Source organism: Gossypium hirsutum, chromosome A09 (assembly GCF_007990345.1).
Source record: "Gossypium hirsutum isolate 1008001.06 chromosome A09, Gossypium_hirsutum_v2.1, whole genome shotgun sequence".
Taxonomy (NCBI): domain Eukaryota; kingdom Viridiplantae; phylum Streptophyta; class Magnoliopsida; order Malvales; family Malvaceae; genus Gossypium; species Gossypium hirsutum.
Genome location: NC_053432.1, coordinates 74490975 through 74508743, shown reverse-complemented (window position 1 = coordinate 74508743; position 17769 = coordinate 74490975). Strand labels below are relative to the sequence as shown.

Here is a 17769-nt window from a genome sequence, read left to right as displayed (position 1 = left end):
TTGATTGTGAGTTCATGGGCAATGCACTTAAAAATGCAGTGACATTTATAATTAGTGTCCTTAAAATCTTTGAGTAGACAAATAGAGAGTGAGGGTTGTATTTTTATTAGCATTTGCTATCCTACTTTACTTCATGCACTTTCATTTCTTGCCGTCATGATATTTCTAAGCATTCGCTCGGATACTTAGAGGATTTGTGTTGGAACGTTGGATTTGCTTATTTAAAACTTATCTGTTCATATTTTAGTTCCACAGTATTCCTTATTATGCTATATATATTTTTATTAATTTTCAAAAGCATTTGCCTTACTCTGAATTTTGGACATCGAATGGAGCCTCATAATTTTGCAAAAAGATAATTAATTTCAGCTCATGGGCATAGATTGGTAAGGAGGGAAAAGATGTAATTCTAAAGGATTGCATCTAACTACCAAAACTACTGCCTATCACTCACTTATATTTGTTCCTCGAAGGATGATGATAATACTGATACTTGATCAAATTTGCTAATCATTGCTATGATTTGATTCCATTATTCAAACATTTTTCTTCCATCCTGTCTTTATTTCTTTTGATAGGTTCCAAAAACAAAGGCCACTAAGAAATCTCCTATTATTCTCAAAATGTAATTCTGGCCATATCTATCCTTTCCTTTTAAATGGGTCACTCAAGTGACAGAGTTAACTGTTGAAGGTTTATAAAGGGAAAGGGGTAAGAGATTAATTCAGAGATCAAACTTGACACTAATGACAATTGAAGACTCGATATCAAATCCTTTGTCACTCTACTAATGTTTATTTATGTTCTACTCTTTGTGTTTTTGTATGGATTGGCCTATGAAAATTGAAATAAAAATGCAACTTTTCATTGTGCCTTTGCCAAGCAAGAAAACTGTAGAGTGAATGAAGGAAAATAATGGATAATATAGTCTTTTATGAATTAGCTTTGTTATTATCAGCTTGTTGTGTTAGTAGGAATATGTTATTATCAGTTTTTATTTGTAGAGTTTAGTTACTCCAAATGTTACAAATATTATACTGTGATTCCAAGATTTTGAGTATTGTTATATGAAAATGAATATTTATATAAATCATTGCAATATATGTAAAAATAATATAAAATATAAATTTAATAGATATAAATGAGCTCAATTAAATAATAAAAAAATAATAAATTCTCGAATGTATGTTTGTTTAATTTTAAACAACTTTGTAAAACATTTTCAAAAAATTTGCTAAACAACAGAAAATATTTTACACAGATTCATCTAAACATCAGAAAATATCAAATTTTTTAGAAAAACAAGCTCTTTTTTAGAAATAATTTCTCAGAAACCATTTTCAGTCAAACAAACAAAATCTATCTTTTCCTTTCATTTTCGATTTATTGTAAAGAAGAGGTGCATTATAAGCAAGTGGATGATATCCATATTGTTTTCAACCAAATCTTTGGTCACAAATTCCTTTCATTTCTTCCTCCATTGTACATTTAATATTTTAATAATTTGATTCTCATATTTTAACACAGATTAAAAATTTTAAATATTCATTTTATGTAAATAAATTTTTAATCGAAATATATATAATATTTTAAAATAATAAAAAAATATTATATTAAAAAATATAAATATTTTAATAAATTTAATGAATTGTTAAAATATTAAGAGAAAAGAAATGTAAACTTACTTAAGTTTCATATAGGTGCTTCCACTTGTTCAATGGGTGTTATTGGAGAGGTCCCCAATCCATCAATGGAAATTCAGAAGCCAAAATCAACTTCGGTTGGCTTACAAGAAGAAAACCTTCATCATCAAAGCAGCCAAATACACACGCTCTCCTTCCACTCCCCGCTTTGTCTTTTATCTGTCTCCACTCTCTGCAACATTTCTACTCTACTAGAGTTTTTTTTTTCTTATAGAAAAGCAAAAATCTTTCACTGTTCTTTTCAAGCTTTGAAGAAGAAGAAGAAGAAGAAGAAGAAAGTAATAAAAGATATGGGTATTCTACATGACGACGTAGTTTTGATAAGTCAATCAGATAAAGAAGGAGAGCCAAGTGTTATTACAGTTAACTGCCCTGATAAAACTGGTTTAGGCTGTGATTTATGCCGCATCTTGCTCTTTTTTGGTCTCAGCATTGTTAGAGGAGGTAATCGCAATCTTTCCTTCTTTTTTACAAATGATTGTATGTCTTCACTTATAGCTACCTAGAAAGTATCAACTTTTTTTCACCCCTTTTAGCGGGAAACTAGCTATGAAGAACTTGAGGTATTGATTTAACTTATTAGGGAACTTTGATTTTTAAAGTTTTGGTTTTTGGGTTGTTTGGAGCAAAAAAAATAAAAAAATAAAAAAATAAATTAAATTTACCTTTTTAGAGTTTTAATGGATGAGTATTAAATTTCATTTTATATTTTGTGGTGTGAAGATGTATCTACGGATGGGAAATGGTGCTACATAGTGTTTTGGGTGGTTTGTAAACCCACGACAAGATGGGAATTGTTGAAGAAAAGACTAGTTGAGGCTTGCCCTTGTTGTTCTTCAGCTTCTGAGATTTTTTATTACCGTTCTGAATTGCAGCCACCTAAGCCTCCTGATGTCTTTCTGCTTAAACTTTGTTGTTATGATAGGAAAGGCCTTTTACATGGTAAAACTTTTTTCTTTTCTCAACATCTTCTCTAGTTTCAATTCCTACCAAGGCTTTTTTGTCTTGAGAGATTTATCCTTTTCTTAGATTCTTTCTGGGGTTCTCCTTTAATGGAAAATTAACTTAAATATTGAATTATAAAAATCCAACTTAAATATTTATCATAAAGGGCATGAAGAAATAGTTTCTTCATAATAGGGTCATTTTTCTGAAGAACTTAAGCAGTCAAATGTGACTGAAACTAAAATCAGTGAATGAAGTTTAGATTGTTTTTTCTTCTTTTTTGGCAGATGTGACAGAAGTTCTGTGTAATCTGGAACTCAATATTAAGAAAGTGAAAGTATCAACCATTCCAGATGGCACAGTGATAGACCTCTTCTTTGTCACTGATACCAGGTTTTGTTTCTTTGATAATTGATATGATCTCTCCGAATCAGACTACTATGTGAAAACTACTTTTGTGCGTCATGTCATAGAAGTTTAAAGTCCATTCAGTTTATGTAATATGTTTGATAGCCAGCATGAGTTACGCTTCTTTGAAATGACTATAAATGTATCTGGAATCATAATCATATGCACATCTAGGTAGGACGTTTCTTGTCTTGGATTCAAACTACATACATATGTGATATGTCTACGTCTATAAGAATATTCTTAACATCCATTTTGTAGAGAGGGTTAAGGGATTCAGATCTTAATGAAATGGACAAGAATATATTCTCTGATAGGACAATACTTGCAAATTGGAAATGATTTTAGAATGATATTATAGGTTATAGTAATTATAACTTTATGAGCAGAGGCATATTGCATTTTCACCTGGAGTTTTGACAACCCTTTTTTAGTTTGTCTTAATTTTCGAAATGTAATGCACTTCTGTCAGATTATCTATATGGTTTTTTTTTTTTTTAATCTAGGGAGCTATTACATACGAAAATAAGGCAGGAGGAGACTTATAAAGCATTGGAAGATATTATGCAGCGCATTGTGATTAACTTTAATATTGAAAAGGTTGGACCTGAAATTGCTGCATGTTCTCAGGCATCGCCGTTTCTCCCATCTGGAATAACAGAAGATATTTTCCACTTAGAGGTCTCCAATGAACTCCCAAGTGTATCACTTACTTCCAGCAATGTTTCTGTCGTGATGGACAACTCGCTCAGTCCTGCTCACACGCTTGTTCAGATTGTTTGCCAAGACCATAAAGGTCTTCTATATGACATCATGAGAACTCTTAAGGATTACCGCATTCAGGTATGTAGAATAATTACTATATAATAAATTGATGTTCTACTGAACTTTTAAGTTATAGGCTGCCAATGATCATGGACAGTTGTCTGAACTTTTATGTCTGCAAGGGTTGGTTTTAGAACCATTCAAGCTTGAATTATTTACAATATTTGTGTCATGCTCGTATGAATATATCTATACTTGTTTGAACATTTTGATATTCAATGGGTTTTATTCTTCCATCATTTTCACGTGGCTTTAGTTATATGTGTTGCCAAGTGCCCCATGAATTGATAAAACTGCTCTTGCTATGCTCCTATAAACAAATGTTCAAGATCATGGTGTGTATAGCTTAACACAATTGACATTATTCCTTTTGAATTGTGGAAGCTCCTTTTTACTTGTTTTACTGTCAGTTGCAAAGAGAAGCATGCTTTTGCTCATGCAAGTAGGCACTAGTTTCACCATTTTAATGCGTCAATTTCACAATGTAACTAGATTTCATATGGACGCGTCTATATAAGACAAGGAAGAAAGTGTGAGATTGATTTGTTTATAATGCAAGCTGATGGGAAGAAGATAGTTGATCCTAGCAAGCAAAGTACATTGTCCTCGCATCTAAAGATGGAACTGCTCCAACCCCTCAGAGTAGCTGTAGTGAGCCGGGGTCCTGATACAGAGCTTCTTGTAGCAAATCCGGTAGAGTTATCAAGCAAGGGCCGGCCTCTTGTTTTTTATGACATTACCCGTGCTCTCAAGATGCTTAACACTTGCATCTTCTCGGTACCTCCTCAGCTCAGTTTTGGCAATGCTTTCCTGCATTTTGTTTGCCCATGTCAATAAATGCATATTTTTGTTACTTAAAACTAGCTTGCAGCATAGGGATTTAGAGTCGATATCATCTGGTTGCATGTTTTTCCCATCTTGTCTGCGGTATATTGTATGCACTGATTTGAAATTTGATGATGGGTTCAATTCCTACTCTGATAAGGGGATTGTGAGAATGCAATAGTATGCTTATTTGCTTCTCTCCTACTCATCATTGCTGTTTCTTATATGGTGGTGGATATACTACATTTTTACTGATAGGCTACCTGCTTTTCCAAACATATTAAATGTATATAGTGCTTGATCAGAATAAGAACTAACTTATGTGGAGTCAATTAACGTTCCTCTGTTTTTCTTTTACAAGTTGCATGTATAACTCTTTTGTGCATGCATGTATTTCAGGCGGAGGTTGGGAGACATATGATTGGAGATCGAGAGTGGGAAGTTTATAGAGTTCTACTAGATGAAGGAGCTAGCTTATCTATTCCAAGAGAAAAGGTCGAGGAAGGAGTTTGGAAGCTGTTGATGGGTTGGGAATAGCTATGATCACAGCATTCTTCATCACCAATGGGCATGACCAGCTTGTAAAGTATACTTTGCCCCGTCGCACTGTGCAGTCCGGGTATATTACGGGTCATATGTGATTAAAATTTCACATCTTACTAGTTTCAGCTTGTTATGAGGCTAAGCTTGTGCTATAGGGATGAGTTCACAACAAGAGATAGAGAGTAACGCTCTTATAGCAGTATATATGTTTGGAAGTTGTGTCATAGAGGTAGATATCATGTATATCTCATTATGTAAAGAATCTTCAGAGGATCTATTGGGTAAATTCGAAAGCAGTTCGATGAAATTTCTAAATCTATTTTACTTTTCCCGTACATTAAAAAATGCAAAACATGTTGAAAAGAACAGTGATTTCCAGTTTCAGCTTATTGTCATTTCTGCCCCAAGATGTTGCCAGAGATAGTCTTTGTACCTCTTTTGTCTTTAAAACTGAATAGCTTCACCTGATATTGATGGACAAAAAACTGTCTGATATGGTTGCTTGAAAGTGTTAACATGTTTTTACAGTTTGAGAAAGGTTGCCACTGACACATGATCCGAATCAACAGATCCCGGAATTTGCTTCCAAGAAGAACGTTCTTCCTAGCAAAGATACTGGAATTTTTTTTCTTGAATTTGCTTATTGAAGGTCTCTCTGCTGAATAAAGTATTGTCTAATGGAAACTATGGTTTTCTTCCAAAAGAGGCCTCGAACTTTATCTATTTAATATCCCTTATTCTTTATCTCTTGATGTCCAGATCAAGAGATGCCGAAAACTAGTTATAACCAAGCATATATATTGTTCAGATTATGTTCAAGGATATTTCATTCAACAACATATTCTTTTAGGGACTTGTTTATTCTTGTTTTGCAACTTTTCTGAAAAATCATGGATGTCTCTTTGGTGTCTGTCACTGTCTACAAAATATAACGTCACATACGAAATAGCTGTGTTTAATCTTTAAAATGTCTATTTCCATCACTTCCATATTTTAGATATTGTCGTGTTGCACGATTTGTTTTATTTCATCAAGGTATAACCAACGGTTCCTCAGATTCCAACATTAAAAAGTTTCATGGTTCAACGACGTCTTTTCCAGTGTTCATCAACATTTAGCAATACAAGCATTCCCCAGAGTTAGCACATACAAAAAAGAAAAGCACATTAGTTTAATGTCTGAAGTAGTGGAACCTGCAATTTATTGAACCGAAATTGCTTCATTACAGCTTCCAATACATCCCCAACTTGTGTAATATCCCAGCAAGAACTCCATAGAATGTGATCTCAGCAAAAATCACGTACAAGAGAGTGCCTAGGTTCCTCGAGTGCCATGCATCAATGAATATATGTGTTTGTATCCAAGTAACCTGAGCATATTTTATCGTTCAGGAACTGAAAACTTTCCAAACTGATATGGTAAAACTTGCAGAAAAGCATAGGACTTACAAGTGTTTTATCAGGTTTGTTATAGTACCAGCCGTTGATGAATGCTGCAAGTATACCTTGTGCACCCAATACAAAGATCAGCATGGAGTTCATCCCTATCCATTCCAAGAACAAGAATGGAGTCCTCAATCCCCAAACATCAATCTGTTTGTTTTTCCGAAAACAATAAGCAAAAAGGGAAACAAAAATCGACAATAAACTATAAATTTGCATCCTAATGTGAAGAATTAATGGCAGGATCCATTTTTTTAATACCAGAATGTAGAATCCAGAAAATACAACTCCTGCAGCACCAGCCGTGAGGCAGACATAGCTAATGGTGTAGAGTTGTTTGTTGATAGGAATAGCTGAAAAAAAGAGGAGAAACAACCTTGGTTAATTACTTGATTCATCAGTTTGACACATTAAGTATTTTAAGCTCCCCAGACCATGACCAGCCTAAGACACTAACCATGTGAAAAATGAAGAAGGAATGCTAGGACAAGTAAGCCAATTGCCATTGATACCCATTGCTTGAGTCTTTGGGAGTGACCCTGCAAAAAGTTTCTGGGTTTTTTTAACTGTTTTCTTCAGGAAATTTATGATACTTCAACAACTATAATGGAGTGCTTTCTAACCTTGAAATGCATCAAAACATGCCCGTAATGGATGCCGATGGTACCCGAAAGAATAGCTGGGATTGAACTATAAGAAGAGAAACGATTATTAATCTAATGTTCAGCCCAAAGGAATCATTCTTTCATTTAGTTTGTTTAAGAGTTGATCGACAGGTTTCAAACCTTAACAAGCCTTCAGGTTCAAAATTTGCATGGCACCACCCTGGAGCATCCTCTCGAAAAGGGCCGGAACGTGGAGAACTGAGGGTACAAGTTCAAGGGATTCATAAATAGATTTGTGGGGAACTTGTAAGGGAAAATTAAATAGATTGAACCAACCTTAAGATGTTGCCAGGCAGGGCTCTTATACAGATGATTTATGCCCAAAATCTCCCTATCCACATACCCAACAGCGTTGCAAGCAGGCCCCAAGTGGCCTCTCATCCCACATTTCACCTGCAATAACCAAATTCCAGAAATTTGCAGCTTCAAGTACATAAAATAATTGCAACGATCTTCTTATATCAGAACATACTGTATATGCCTTCCCTTCCTTATGATTAATGAAACTCCAATCTGGTACATATAAGGAATAGGTTGTGATCATGTAAAAGGAAAAGGCGATGAACCCTCCAATCCTGGATGGGAAGTAGATCAAATTACAATCTCTCAATTATGTTAGCAAATGATGAAAGTAAGAGTTAAGGTGAAGATGGAGTTTACCATTGCCATCGATAAGCAGTGAAAATGGATAAATGTCCAGGAGATAAAACAAGAGGTCTCCTTTTTGTTGTCAGAGTTTCTATCAAAGCTACAACAAAGTAGACCAGCGCTATTCTCTGCGGTCAGTAAAATGTAGTATTGCTTTAGCTATCTCTCTATTCTATTTTTTCTTTCTTTATCACATGCTCTTTTTTTTTTTCTGACAATGGCTTTTACACAGATGTTGCATACACTTGGAACGAGTTTCAGATATTTTCCAACTCAGAAAGTTCAGGAAAATGAAGAGTTCGAATAATTAAGAATGGAAACTGTTGGTTTTTGACCCCTCTGACTTTTTCTCTTTGGAAATTGAGCTTAGGGGTGAGTCATGCTGGGTTTCATTAAATTTTTTGGAATTAGGCTGGATCTGGTTTAGGTAAAATCTATAAATTTACCATAATACCATTCTTTTTAATTTTATAATTATTTTTATATATTTTAACTATAATTTTTAATTTTAATTTAATATTAAGATTAGAAGGTTTATAGGTCGAGTTAAATTTATGTATATCATATATAATTGTCAAAATTCGATGTTTAACTTAAAATATAAACTCACATTATGCTTACATCTATTCATATTTGTAAATAACTAACTTGAATCCGTTTATGTTTACCTATATAATTTTTTTTAATTCTTTAAAAAATTATATTACTTTTATTTAATATATATGTAAAATTTTATATAAAAAGATAATGCGTTTCAGTATACTTGAACTCGTGCTCTTCTTTATTGACAACAATGCCTATGCTAGTTGAGTTAAGACTAAATTGACACCGATTTTTTTATTTTTGAATGATAAAATATGAGCTTGATTCATAAAACAACTCTATTTTATAAAAAAATTCTTTCAAATATATTATCAGTTGAGTTTCCACAGTGTGAGAATATGAAAAAAATATAATAGAGGTTACTAATTATGATTTTCTTTTTTCCTTTTTCTTTTTCACCAAAGCATAAAAAGTTATAAAATAATCGACCAATTATTTAGTTTTATTTTTTTTGTTACAAATTGGTTAACTTAAAAATGGAAACACCAAAAACTTTAAAATAATTGGATGACCAAAAAGAAAAACAGAAGTGACTACTAACTTAATTAAAAAAATGATAGGGGTATAAGAAAGAAGACCTGGAGAATGCCACACCATCTAATAAGCTTCATGTCAACCCCATAAGCGAGATTGATATTATCAGCTAATGCATGAGAATAACCTCCTGCAGTGTGTCAATGGAGACAGTGGTAGCTCATGTACCATACAGAACTACATTTTTGTTAATATAAAATCACAATTTATAATATGGCAAACCTTGCAACACAATTCCCCAAAATAGAAGCTTTAATGTCCGCAACGTTATCTTATAAATCGCATCCTTGATCTTGCGAACTTTCTGCAATATTGACACCATCATGATATTTATCACAATTGTATTGCATGCTTGAAATATATATATATATATACACACACATATATGGTTTTTAAAGAAAAAAATATTGTATGCATGTATACCTTGAGAGCCAAGGCTATTGCAACACCAACAATGAAGAGGAAAAAAGGCATTACAAAGTCAGCTAACATGCATCCCTCCCATGCTGCATGATCAAGTGCTGGATATGCTATGCCAGCATGATCAACCAATATCATCATCTATAACCTCAAAGAGAACCAATGAGTCATTTTCTAGTTTTTAAGGCTTAAAGTGTTGATTATTACTTAGCTCAAAATCATTTCATGACTTACAACAATGGTTAGCCCTCTAAAAGCATCCAAGGTAGCAACTCTCTTGCTCTTTGTCTTCTCTAATGGTGCTTCCTCCTTCCCTGTCAGTTCACCCGTAGCCACACTCCCATTCTCTTTTGCTATATTATCAAAGCATTCTCCATTGTCACATTTGTTATCACCCTCTAATTCCTTATCATTACTATCATCTTCATGACCTAATGGAGTCTGCCAAACCCTTCTTCCACTCTCTTAGGATCTTCCATTTTTAGTACTGTCTAATAATAACTTGAAAGTTGGTGCATATAAGGTTGTTTAATGGTAGGCCATCATGTACCCAACGCCAAATAAATGATGACGTCTCGGATAAATCAAGGACTGAGTGAGTTATTTAATTAAACAAGAAAGGGAAAGCATGGTATTGTTGGTGATGCAGACAACACGGTTGGTGTTTAGTATATCCAAATATTAATTACATTGCAATATGCACAATAAATTCTCTATGTAGAATGAGAATTTGTCCTCAACCATAATTTTAATCCAACAAAGAGATTTATGATATTGATAAAAGTAATACATGGTAATACTTAATTAGGATAAGAGTTCGGTTTAGTTCATAGTAATTTATGATAGAGAAATCTAAGACAAAAACATTTATTTTCTTAATAATTAAAAATAAGTTCACAGCCAAAACAGAGGGCATGGCATGGTCAGTAGTGTAATTTGATAAACAGCAAACCTCAAATACTCTTCAACTCAAGTTCGATTCAAAATTTGGAGTTCGATATTTCAATTTGATTAAATATTATTTTTAATCTCAAGTTCAACTCGAGATATTATTGAATTACTCGAGCTCGATTAAGTTCGTTTACCAATTTTTATACTCAGATTCAGTTTAATAATTAAGCTCTAAGATTAATATTATATATTAAAGGCAATAATGTAATTTAATAATATAAAAATATGAAAAATTCGATGAAGTTTGTGAATCGTTTGAGTCAAGTATTACTAAGCTCGAATTTGATTCGTTCAATAACTCGAGCTACTTGAACTCGCCTTGATAATTATTGAATTGAATTCGAATTTTTCTTGAGTCAAATTTGAATAACTTGCAAGGACCAATGTCTTATTTACACCCCTAGACATAGCTCTACATCTTGAAATCGTTAAATTCCAAATTAATACCTTTATTTAAGAAATTACATAAATTGAATTGTTTGTCATTTGCTGTAACATAATACAGCAGGAACATCAATAAAGTATTTTTTTTTCAATATTGAAAAGGATAAGTCCTTATTCATACAATCATATAATCCAAACCTTGATTATTCATACCACAGGTTATTTCTTAGTTTCATATTATAAAGCAATATTTTCAAGGAAAAAAAAATCCAAGTCAGGCTTCTGTTTGTATTGATGAATCCATCTAGGAAATATCATAAATGATAAAAGGGATTTATCAATTTATTCTTTCAGCTAAATATATAAATTAACATATTAGGGTTATTTATATAAGGGTCAGTTTTTTTTTTTTAATTGTCATATAAAGAACAAATCATTATAAAAATATTCAAATGAAGGCCAAATTTTTATGAAAATATTTAAATAAAGGTTTTTCTATATCAAGTTTTAAATTATATTTTTATTTTTTTCTTCTTTTCAAGTAATATATAATTTATTTATTATATATTTTATTCTAAACACATCAACATGAAAAATCTTTTTATATAAATAACTCCTAAAATCATAGACTGTATAAGTAATTAATAAAGTTATTGTAATCTTAGACTAACTTATAGATTACAAAGAAGAAGTGTGTTATAGCCCAAACAAAGTCTAGGCCTACGAAATTCTAAACATCCAATTTGTGCAGCTTTGGACCAAAGAGTCAACCATTTGAGATGATAAGTAGCTATCTAGAATCAACAAGTCTTATAAGAAAGAACTCTGACCAACTAAGGTTGCAAGGCCAATAAATTGGTCATTTGGAAGGCTAGCAAGCCAACTTGGCAAACGCCTGACTAATGAATCCTTGTCAAGCAGCTCAGAAACCAAGCATAAATAGGCAAGTATGACCCTTTTCTTACCATATACACTCCCAGCTTTACCATTAACTTGGCTCTTATGCTTAATTCAAAATGCACCTTAGAGTATAAGTTCCATAACCCCTAGCTCACATTCATCTTGTAGGAACACCAAACCCCATGTCCACTTTATTTATCTCAAAGTATTGTTGTCAAGCTCGATTCACCACCAAAAAGACATCAGCAAGCAAAGTTCTTGATTTGGATGATTGTGGCCCATTAAAATGAGCACTCTTAATTCATGAGTTTTTCTATCATATTATTTATTTAGTTCATTATTTTAAACTATTATATAACTCGAGTTGAATTGGGCTTTTTCAGGGAGAAACAATAACAGCTATTTATTGCCCCCTCCATTGAACGGGCTAATCTAGCCATGATAGAATACATTCTTTTACTTGACATTCCCATTTTGTTGCTGAGGTTTTTGGTATGATGCTTCTTCTTCATCAACTAAATTCTTCCTCTCCCTATTTCCTTGGAAAATAACAATTTAAAATTAAAAGTAAAATTAAAAACCTAAGTATAAAGCGAAATAAATAATCTAGATTAAAAGTGTTAATGGGCCGGTCGGCACGACCCGCATTGGGTTGAGTTTAAGTTATCGTTGATGTATGGGACCAACAAGGGACAAGACATGGAGGAGGAAGTGGTGGTGTTGGTGGAGGTGGAGGTGGAGGTCAATTTATTTAGTCTAAGTGGAGAGCCAAGAGAGAGAAGTGATTTTTTATAATTATAAATTTACAAATTTTTATAAATTTTATGATTTTTATTTTTTTTTCTATTTTAATATTTTTTAAAAAAATTCTATAAAATTTTAATATTTTTTAATATTTTTCTATAAATTTTATTATTTTTATTTTTTTCGCCACATGTCACTCCGGGTGTGACACATGATGGCTTTAACTAAAAAAAACCGGGGGCTGTTAACTTTAACAGTTAACAGTCAAAACGTCTTTTTTAATGTATTTTGAGAGTTTAAGTACTCAATTGAGTGAAAAAAAAGGGGCTTAATTGCTTTTTTTGAAAAAGTTCAAGAGCTTTTTACACCCTTAAGCTTAATAAAAATAATATATTTTTCAAAATGCCTCAAGACGGTTCAAGTTGACCTTTTGCAAATATGGGCGAGCTTGAACAAAATTTGTGACCTGTATTTAGGGCCAAGTCAAGCTTGGGCAGATATAAAATATGTTAATATCAGCATACATACACCAATCTAAAGCCAACTTGACCCGATCCATGAATATCTCTATTTATAATTAATGATTTTTGTACTAAAATTATCTATTTTATGTTATTTATTATGAAATTATATATTTTATAACTAATTAATTTTCACTCATTATTATTTAGAATTAATTATTTTTGTAGGTTAATAAGTTAACGAATGAAACTTATATATCACATACATAAATTAAATTATTATATTTGTGCGTATTATTATGTGATGAAATTTTTATTTAAATTTTTTTATCTATTAATTATTTGAATATATAATATCTTTGAATTTTTGAATTGATAGTATTTTTTTTTACTTTTTGAAATAAAAATATAATTATTGGAAGGAATAATATTGATGCATAAATTTTTATGCATCATCAATAAATAATAGCATAACATATTGTCAATAAATTAAATAAAAAATATAAAACAACTAAAAATAAATACTAATAATTTTATTTAAATATAATTAAACATTTTTTTGTAACTATTATAAATAAATATTTAGGTCTTTAAGTTTTGGGTCAAGGGTCTTGGATTTAAAGTTTAGTGTTTTAACATTTATTTATAATGAATTATTATTTAATTATGTTCAAATAAAATTATTAATATTTATTTATAAGTTCTCCACTATTTTTATTTTATTTAATGATGAAGTGATATATTCGAAATTTATGCACCGTATTTTAAAATTTATAAATTATTATATTTTAGTAAATATTGTGAATATTAATTATTTAGATCATATACTATGATATTCTAAACAAAACATACCACGCACATGGCTATAAGAAAATACATTAAGGAATTTTGATAATGAAAGTGGAAACCAATGAATTGTAACCTTCTACGACTGCATATTGTTTACTTGCATTTATTGAAGGGAAAGTGGAGTGATATCAGAATTAACATAAAAATATAAGCCGGCATTAAAATGCAAATGCTGAAAGTAAAACATCAGCCTCCCCCCCCCCCCCCTTTTTCCTTTTTTTGCTTATGGCCGGCTTATTGTATTCAGTTTACTAGTTAAGTTTGCAGGAGGAGTTTTATTAAATTAATTACATTTAAGCAACTGCGTTATTAATTTAATCCTCTATTTCATATTGTATGGATTAATTTGAGTGAAACGATAACAATCTGACTCGTCTTAATAGCTTCTTAATGGAAACAGAGTTTTCAATAGCGTTGACCCACAAGATGAAACAAGAATTTGATTCTCTTGAAACATAAAGTTCAAGAATGTTCCGCCAATCAGTACAAGACAAACATCTAAGACAGAAATGGTTCCATTTGACCTTTTTAATCTCCAAGTTATGCCAAAGCTGTTTCATTCACGTCTTCAAAAGCGGACTGTGATATCCAGCTCCCAAAGCTCTGTTGTGGAGACTGCTTAAACTGAAGGAAAAAAATGGTATTAACTGGGAAAACTGGTGGCGGCATGAAGGACTTTGTGTTTGATGTACTTTCCAGTAGATTATTCATGGTTTTCGCGACACTCATTATTATGTCTGCCAATGGTTCAGGTTACATGTTTGGTCTATATTCTAATGACATTAAATCAACATTAGGGTATGACCAAACAACTCTGAATTTGCTCAGTTTCTTTAAGGACTTGGGTGGTAATCTTGGGATCTTGTCGGGGCTCATCTACGAAGTGGTGCCACCATGGGTGGTCCTTTGCATGGGTTCACTAAAGAATTTCTTTGGCTATTTTATGTTATGGGTATCGGTCACTGGCCGCATAGCCAAGCCCCATGCATGGCAGATGTGTTTGTATATGTGGATAGCTGCAAATTCACAGTCATTCCCGAACACTGGTGCATTGGTCACGTGTGTTAAGAACTTCCCTGAAAACAGAGGCAGTGTCTTAGGCCTTTTGAAGGGGTTTATCGGTTTAAGTGGCGCAGTCATGACTCAATACTATCATGCATTTTACACGGATGATTCCAAGGCTCTCATCTTGCTGCTTGCTTGGCTTCCAACCATTGTTCCCTTAATTTTTCTTCGAACTATTCGGATTTTGAAAGTTGTTCGGATGGCGAGAGAGCTCGAGATTTTTTACAGATTCCTTTACATTGCTCTTGGACTTGCTGGCTTTATCATGGTTTTGATTGTTTTGCAGAACAAGGTCAGGTTTACCAGGACTGAGTATGTGGCAAGTGCTTTTGTTGTTGTCGTTTTATTACTTCTGCCACTTGTTATTGTAATAAAAGAAGAACTTAGCGTTTGGACCGGCAAAAAACAAGCTTCAAACAATCATTCCCAAGTGAATGTTGTGACTGAGAATCCTCCCGTAGTTCCAGTAAGGCCAGCGGAAGCGACGATCCGGCCACTTGCATGTATTAAAACGATCTTTGATCCTCCAGAAAGAGGCGAAGATTATGGCATCCTCCAAGCCATTTTTAGCATTGACATGCTAATTCTCTTCATTGCAACAGCTTGTGGGACTGGAGGAGCATTAACAGTTATTGACAATCTAGGACAACTTGGTAAATCATTGGGTTATCCAAAACATAGCATATCCACCTTTATATCCCTAGTGAGCATATGGAATTTCTTTGGACGGGTGTTGGCAGGTTATTTGTCTGAAATGGCCTTGACAAACTACAACTTCCCTCGTCCCCTAATGCTCACTCTGGTCATCCTTTCGTCAGACCATCTTTTGATTGCCTTTGCAGTCCCCAATTCCCTTTATTTTGCTTCAGTAATGACAGGGTTCTGCCTTGGTGCACAATTGCCATTACTGTGTGCAATTATATCCGAACTGTTCGGTCTTAAGCATACTCCACAATGTACAATGTTGGCTCAGTTTCAAGCCCTGTTGGATCCTACATCTTCAACGTGAGAGTGGCTGGTCATTTATATGATAAGGAAGCTTTGAAGCAAATGGAAGCTTTGGGACTTGAAAGAAAAGCAGGACAAGACCTGACCTGCAATGGGGCAACATGTTATAGATTGGCTTTTCTAATCATCAGTGCCGCTACCTTGTTGGGGAGTATAGTTTCATTGATTCTGGTCTTTCGGACAAGAACATTTTACAAAGGCGATATCTACAAGAAGTTCAAAGAGGGTGTTGCTCCAACAGGAAATGGTGATGTTCCATTAAGAGAAATGGAAGACAAGGCAACTACTGCCGTCCCAGAAACAGAAACAGCCGTCTCTGCTGGATAATAAACACAAGTGAACTCTATGTAAAGCATATACTTGGAACTGTTTAAGTCAAAAATAAACTTCCCGTCCGATAGTAAACCTTGGTGTTTGCCCTTTTTGTATTTATGTCAAATGAATTAGTTGAGTTTGATATTAGCTTTTTATTTATGCAAATGGCTAAATGGATATTGTAGTGCTAAATTGCAGCTCTCAGCAGAAGACCAAATGTGGAGCTCTAGGAGCAACATTATAGTAGTTTTAGCTCTCTTAACTGAAGATGGGAATATTACATGCTTTCATGACTGCCATCACTTGCTATGGTTTAAATGTGTATATTTTAGTAGCATTGGCAGACAAAGGCGGTTAATAATCACATGTGAAATTGGTTTCAAACTTGTCCGAGGCAATGATTAATTTATTAGTACCGAAGTTTGCGAGGCGCAAATCACTTGCTTTTAGGGTTTGGCACCTCAATTCTTGGTGTTAGAGAAACGGGGGGGGGTGGCTTTTAATTTCCCATGGTTTTACATCGAATCAAAACCTCTTATTCACCTCGAACACTGGTGCTTTTGCCATTAGTAAAAGAATAAAATAATGTTTAGTATTGCTTAAAAAAGCACTCTAGGTTTTAAAAGTATTTTTTATTCCAAAAACTATGTTGAAAAGGAGAAGTTAAAATTTTTAACTTTTTTTTTCCCAAAAGTATTTTTGATGCTTAATTTTTTTTTCAACTCTTCAATAACATAGTATATTCTCTTTATTTTTTTCACGCTTAATTACAAATATGTTAAAATTATTAATTAAAAATAAAAATTTTAAAATACTAATTACACATATTTAAGGTTATATTTAAATATTTAAAATATAATTTATATATTTTAATTAAATTTTATAAATAATTAATATTTATTGCTTAAAAATATTTCAAATTTATAATTTATATATTAAAATATTAACAAGAAGTTATAATAATTGTTTTATATTCTTACTAAAATATAATAATATTAACTAATTTAAATATTATTTAAATGTATATTTGTTATTTGATAATAACATGTCTAAAATGGATATTTTATTTCTCAAATGTACTTTTTGGTAGTAAAGCTAAATACTCAAATTTTAAATTAAACTTCTCAAAAGCACTTTTCTACAACACTTTTCAAAAGCATTGGTAAACTAGAGTTTTGGGTTGTTAAGTACCCATTTTAGCTTAGATTCATACATCATTAAAAACAACATCGAACCAGATTCCTCAATGTAAAAATAGCACTACATATTGTATTTCGATTTTTTTATTAAAAAAACAATAAATTAATCTTTATATATTTTGAAATGTGTAAATTAATTCTTTTATTAAATTTTATTTATTAAATGGTGATGTAGAATGTTAAATCCATGCTAAGATTTTTTTTATGGGTAAACTAGAGAAATGGCTACCCACTTACACATTTTATTCTATTTTAGTCATCCAACTATTAATTTTACCTTCGAAAGACAATAAACTTTCCATCATGAAAACAATGCAACTTTTCATATTTGG

General features: G+C 32.4%; 2 protein-coding genes and 1 pseudogene across 3 annotated transcripts; 2 read left to right on the top strand and 1 right to left on the bottom strand.

The window, feature by feature from the left end:
* Positions 1–1685: 1685 nt before the first annotated feature.
* On the top strand, positions 1686–5556 carry LOC107959917 (ACT domain-containing protein ACR10). 2 transcript variants are annotated; one of them, XM_016896093.2, is made up of 6 exons: positions 1686–2147; positions 2427–2645; positions 2936–3041; positions 3563–3899; positions 4374–4658; positions 5106–5556. In XM_016896093.2, the coding sequence occupies exons 1-6, from the start codon at positions 1718–1720 to the stop codon at positions 5241–5243; spliced, it is 1515 nt and encodes a 504-aa protein (XP_016751582.2). In that variant the 5' UTR covers positions 1686–1717; the 3' UTR covers positions 5244–5556. The 2 variants fall into 2 exon arrangements, with proteins under 2 accessions (XP_016751582.2, XP_016751583.2); XM_016896094.2 differs by lacking the exon at positions 2427–2645.
* Positions 5557–6306: 750 nt separating this feature from the next.
* LOC107960988 (heparan-alpha-glucosaminide N-acetyltransferase) lies at positions 6307–11885 on the bottom strand. The gene is made up of 14 exons (XM_041076218.1): positions 11862–11885; positions 9796–10002; positions 9565–9702; positions 9364–9445; positions 9186–9271; positions 8017–8132; positions 7829–7931; positions 7632–7749; positions 7477–7567; positions 7315–7381; positions 7149–7230; positions 6953–7044; positions 6698–6841; positions 6307–6618 (listed from the first exon to the last, which is right to left on the bottom strand). Exons 1-14 carry the CDS (start codon positions 11883–11885, stop codon positions 6472–6474), a joined length of 1497 nt encoding a protein of 498 aa, XP_040932152.1. The 3' UTR covers positions 6307–6471.
* Positions 11886–14445: 2560 nt separating this feature from the next.
* On the top strand, positions 14446–16395 carry LOC107960989 (uncharacterized; annotated as a pseudogene).
* Positions 16396–17769: the final 1374 nt, after the last annotated feature.

Excerpts from the sequence above, each read along its gene's own strand:
- LOC107959917 (XM_016896093.2), top strand. The coding sequence starts at position 1,718 with ATGGGTGTTATTGGAGAGGTCCCCAATCCATCAATGGAAATTCAGAAG. Across the intron at positions 3,042-3,562 it reads TTCTTTGTCACTGATACCAG|GGAGCTATTACATACGAAAA; the intron begins GTTTTGTTTCTT and ends TTTTTAATCTAG. Across the intron at positions 4,659-5,105 it reads TTAACACTTGCATCTTCTCG|GCGGAGGTTGGGAGACATAT; the intron begins GTACCTCCTCAG and ends CATGTATTTCAG.
- LOC107960988 (XM_041076218.1), bottom strand. The coding sequence starts at position 11,885 with ATGGTAAAGCTGGGAGTGTATATG. Across the intron at positions 7,045-7,148 it reads CCTTCTTCATTTTTCACATG|CTATTCCTATCAACAAACAA; the intron begins GTTAGTGTCTTA and ends TCTTTTTTTCAG. Across the intron at positions 6,842-6,952 it reads TTTCTGGATTCTACATTCTG|ATTGATGTTTGGGGATTGAG; the intron begins GTATTAAAAAAA and ends AAAAACAAACAG.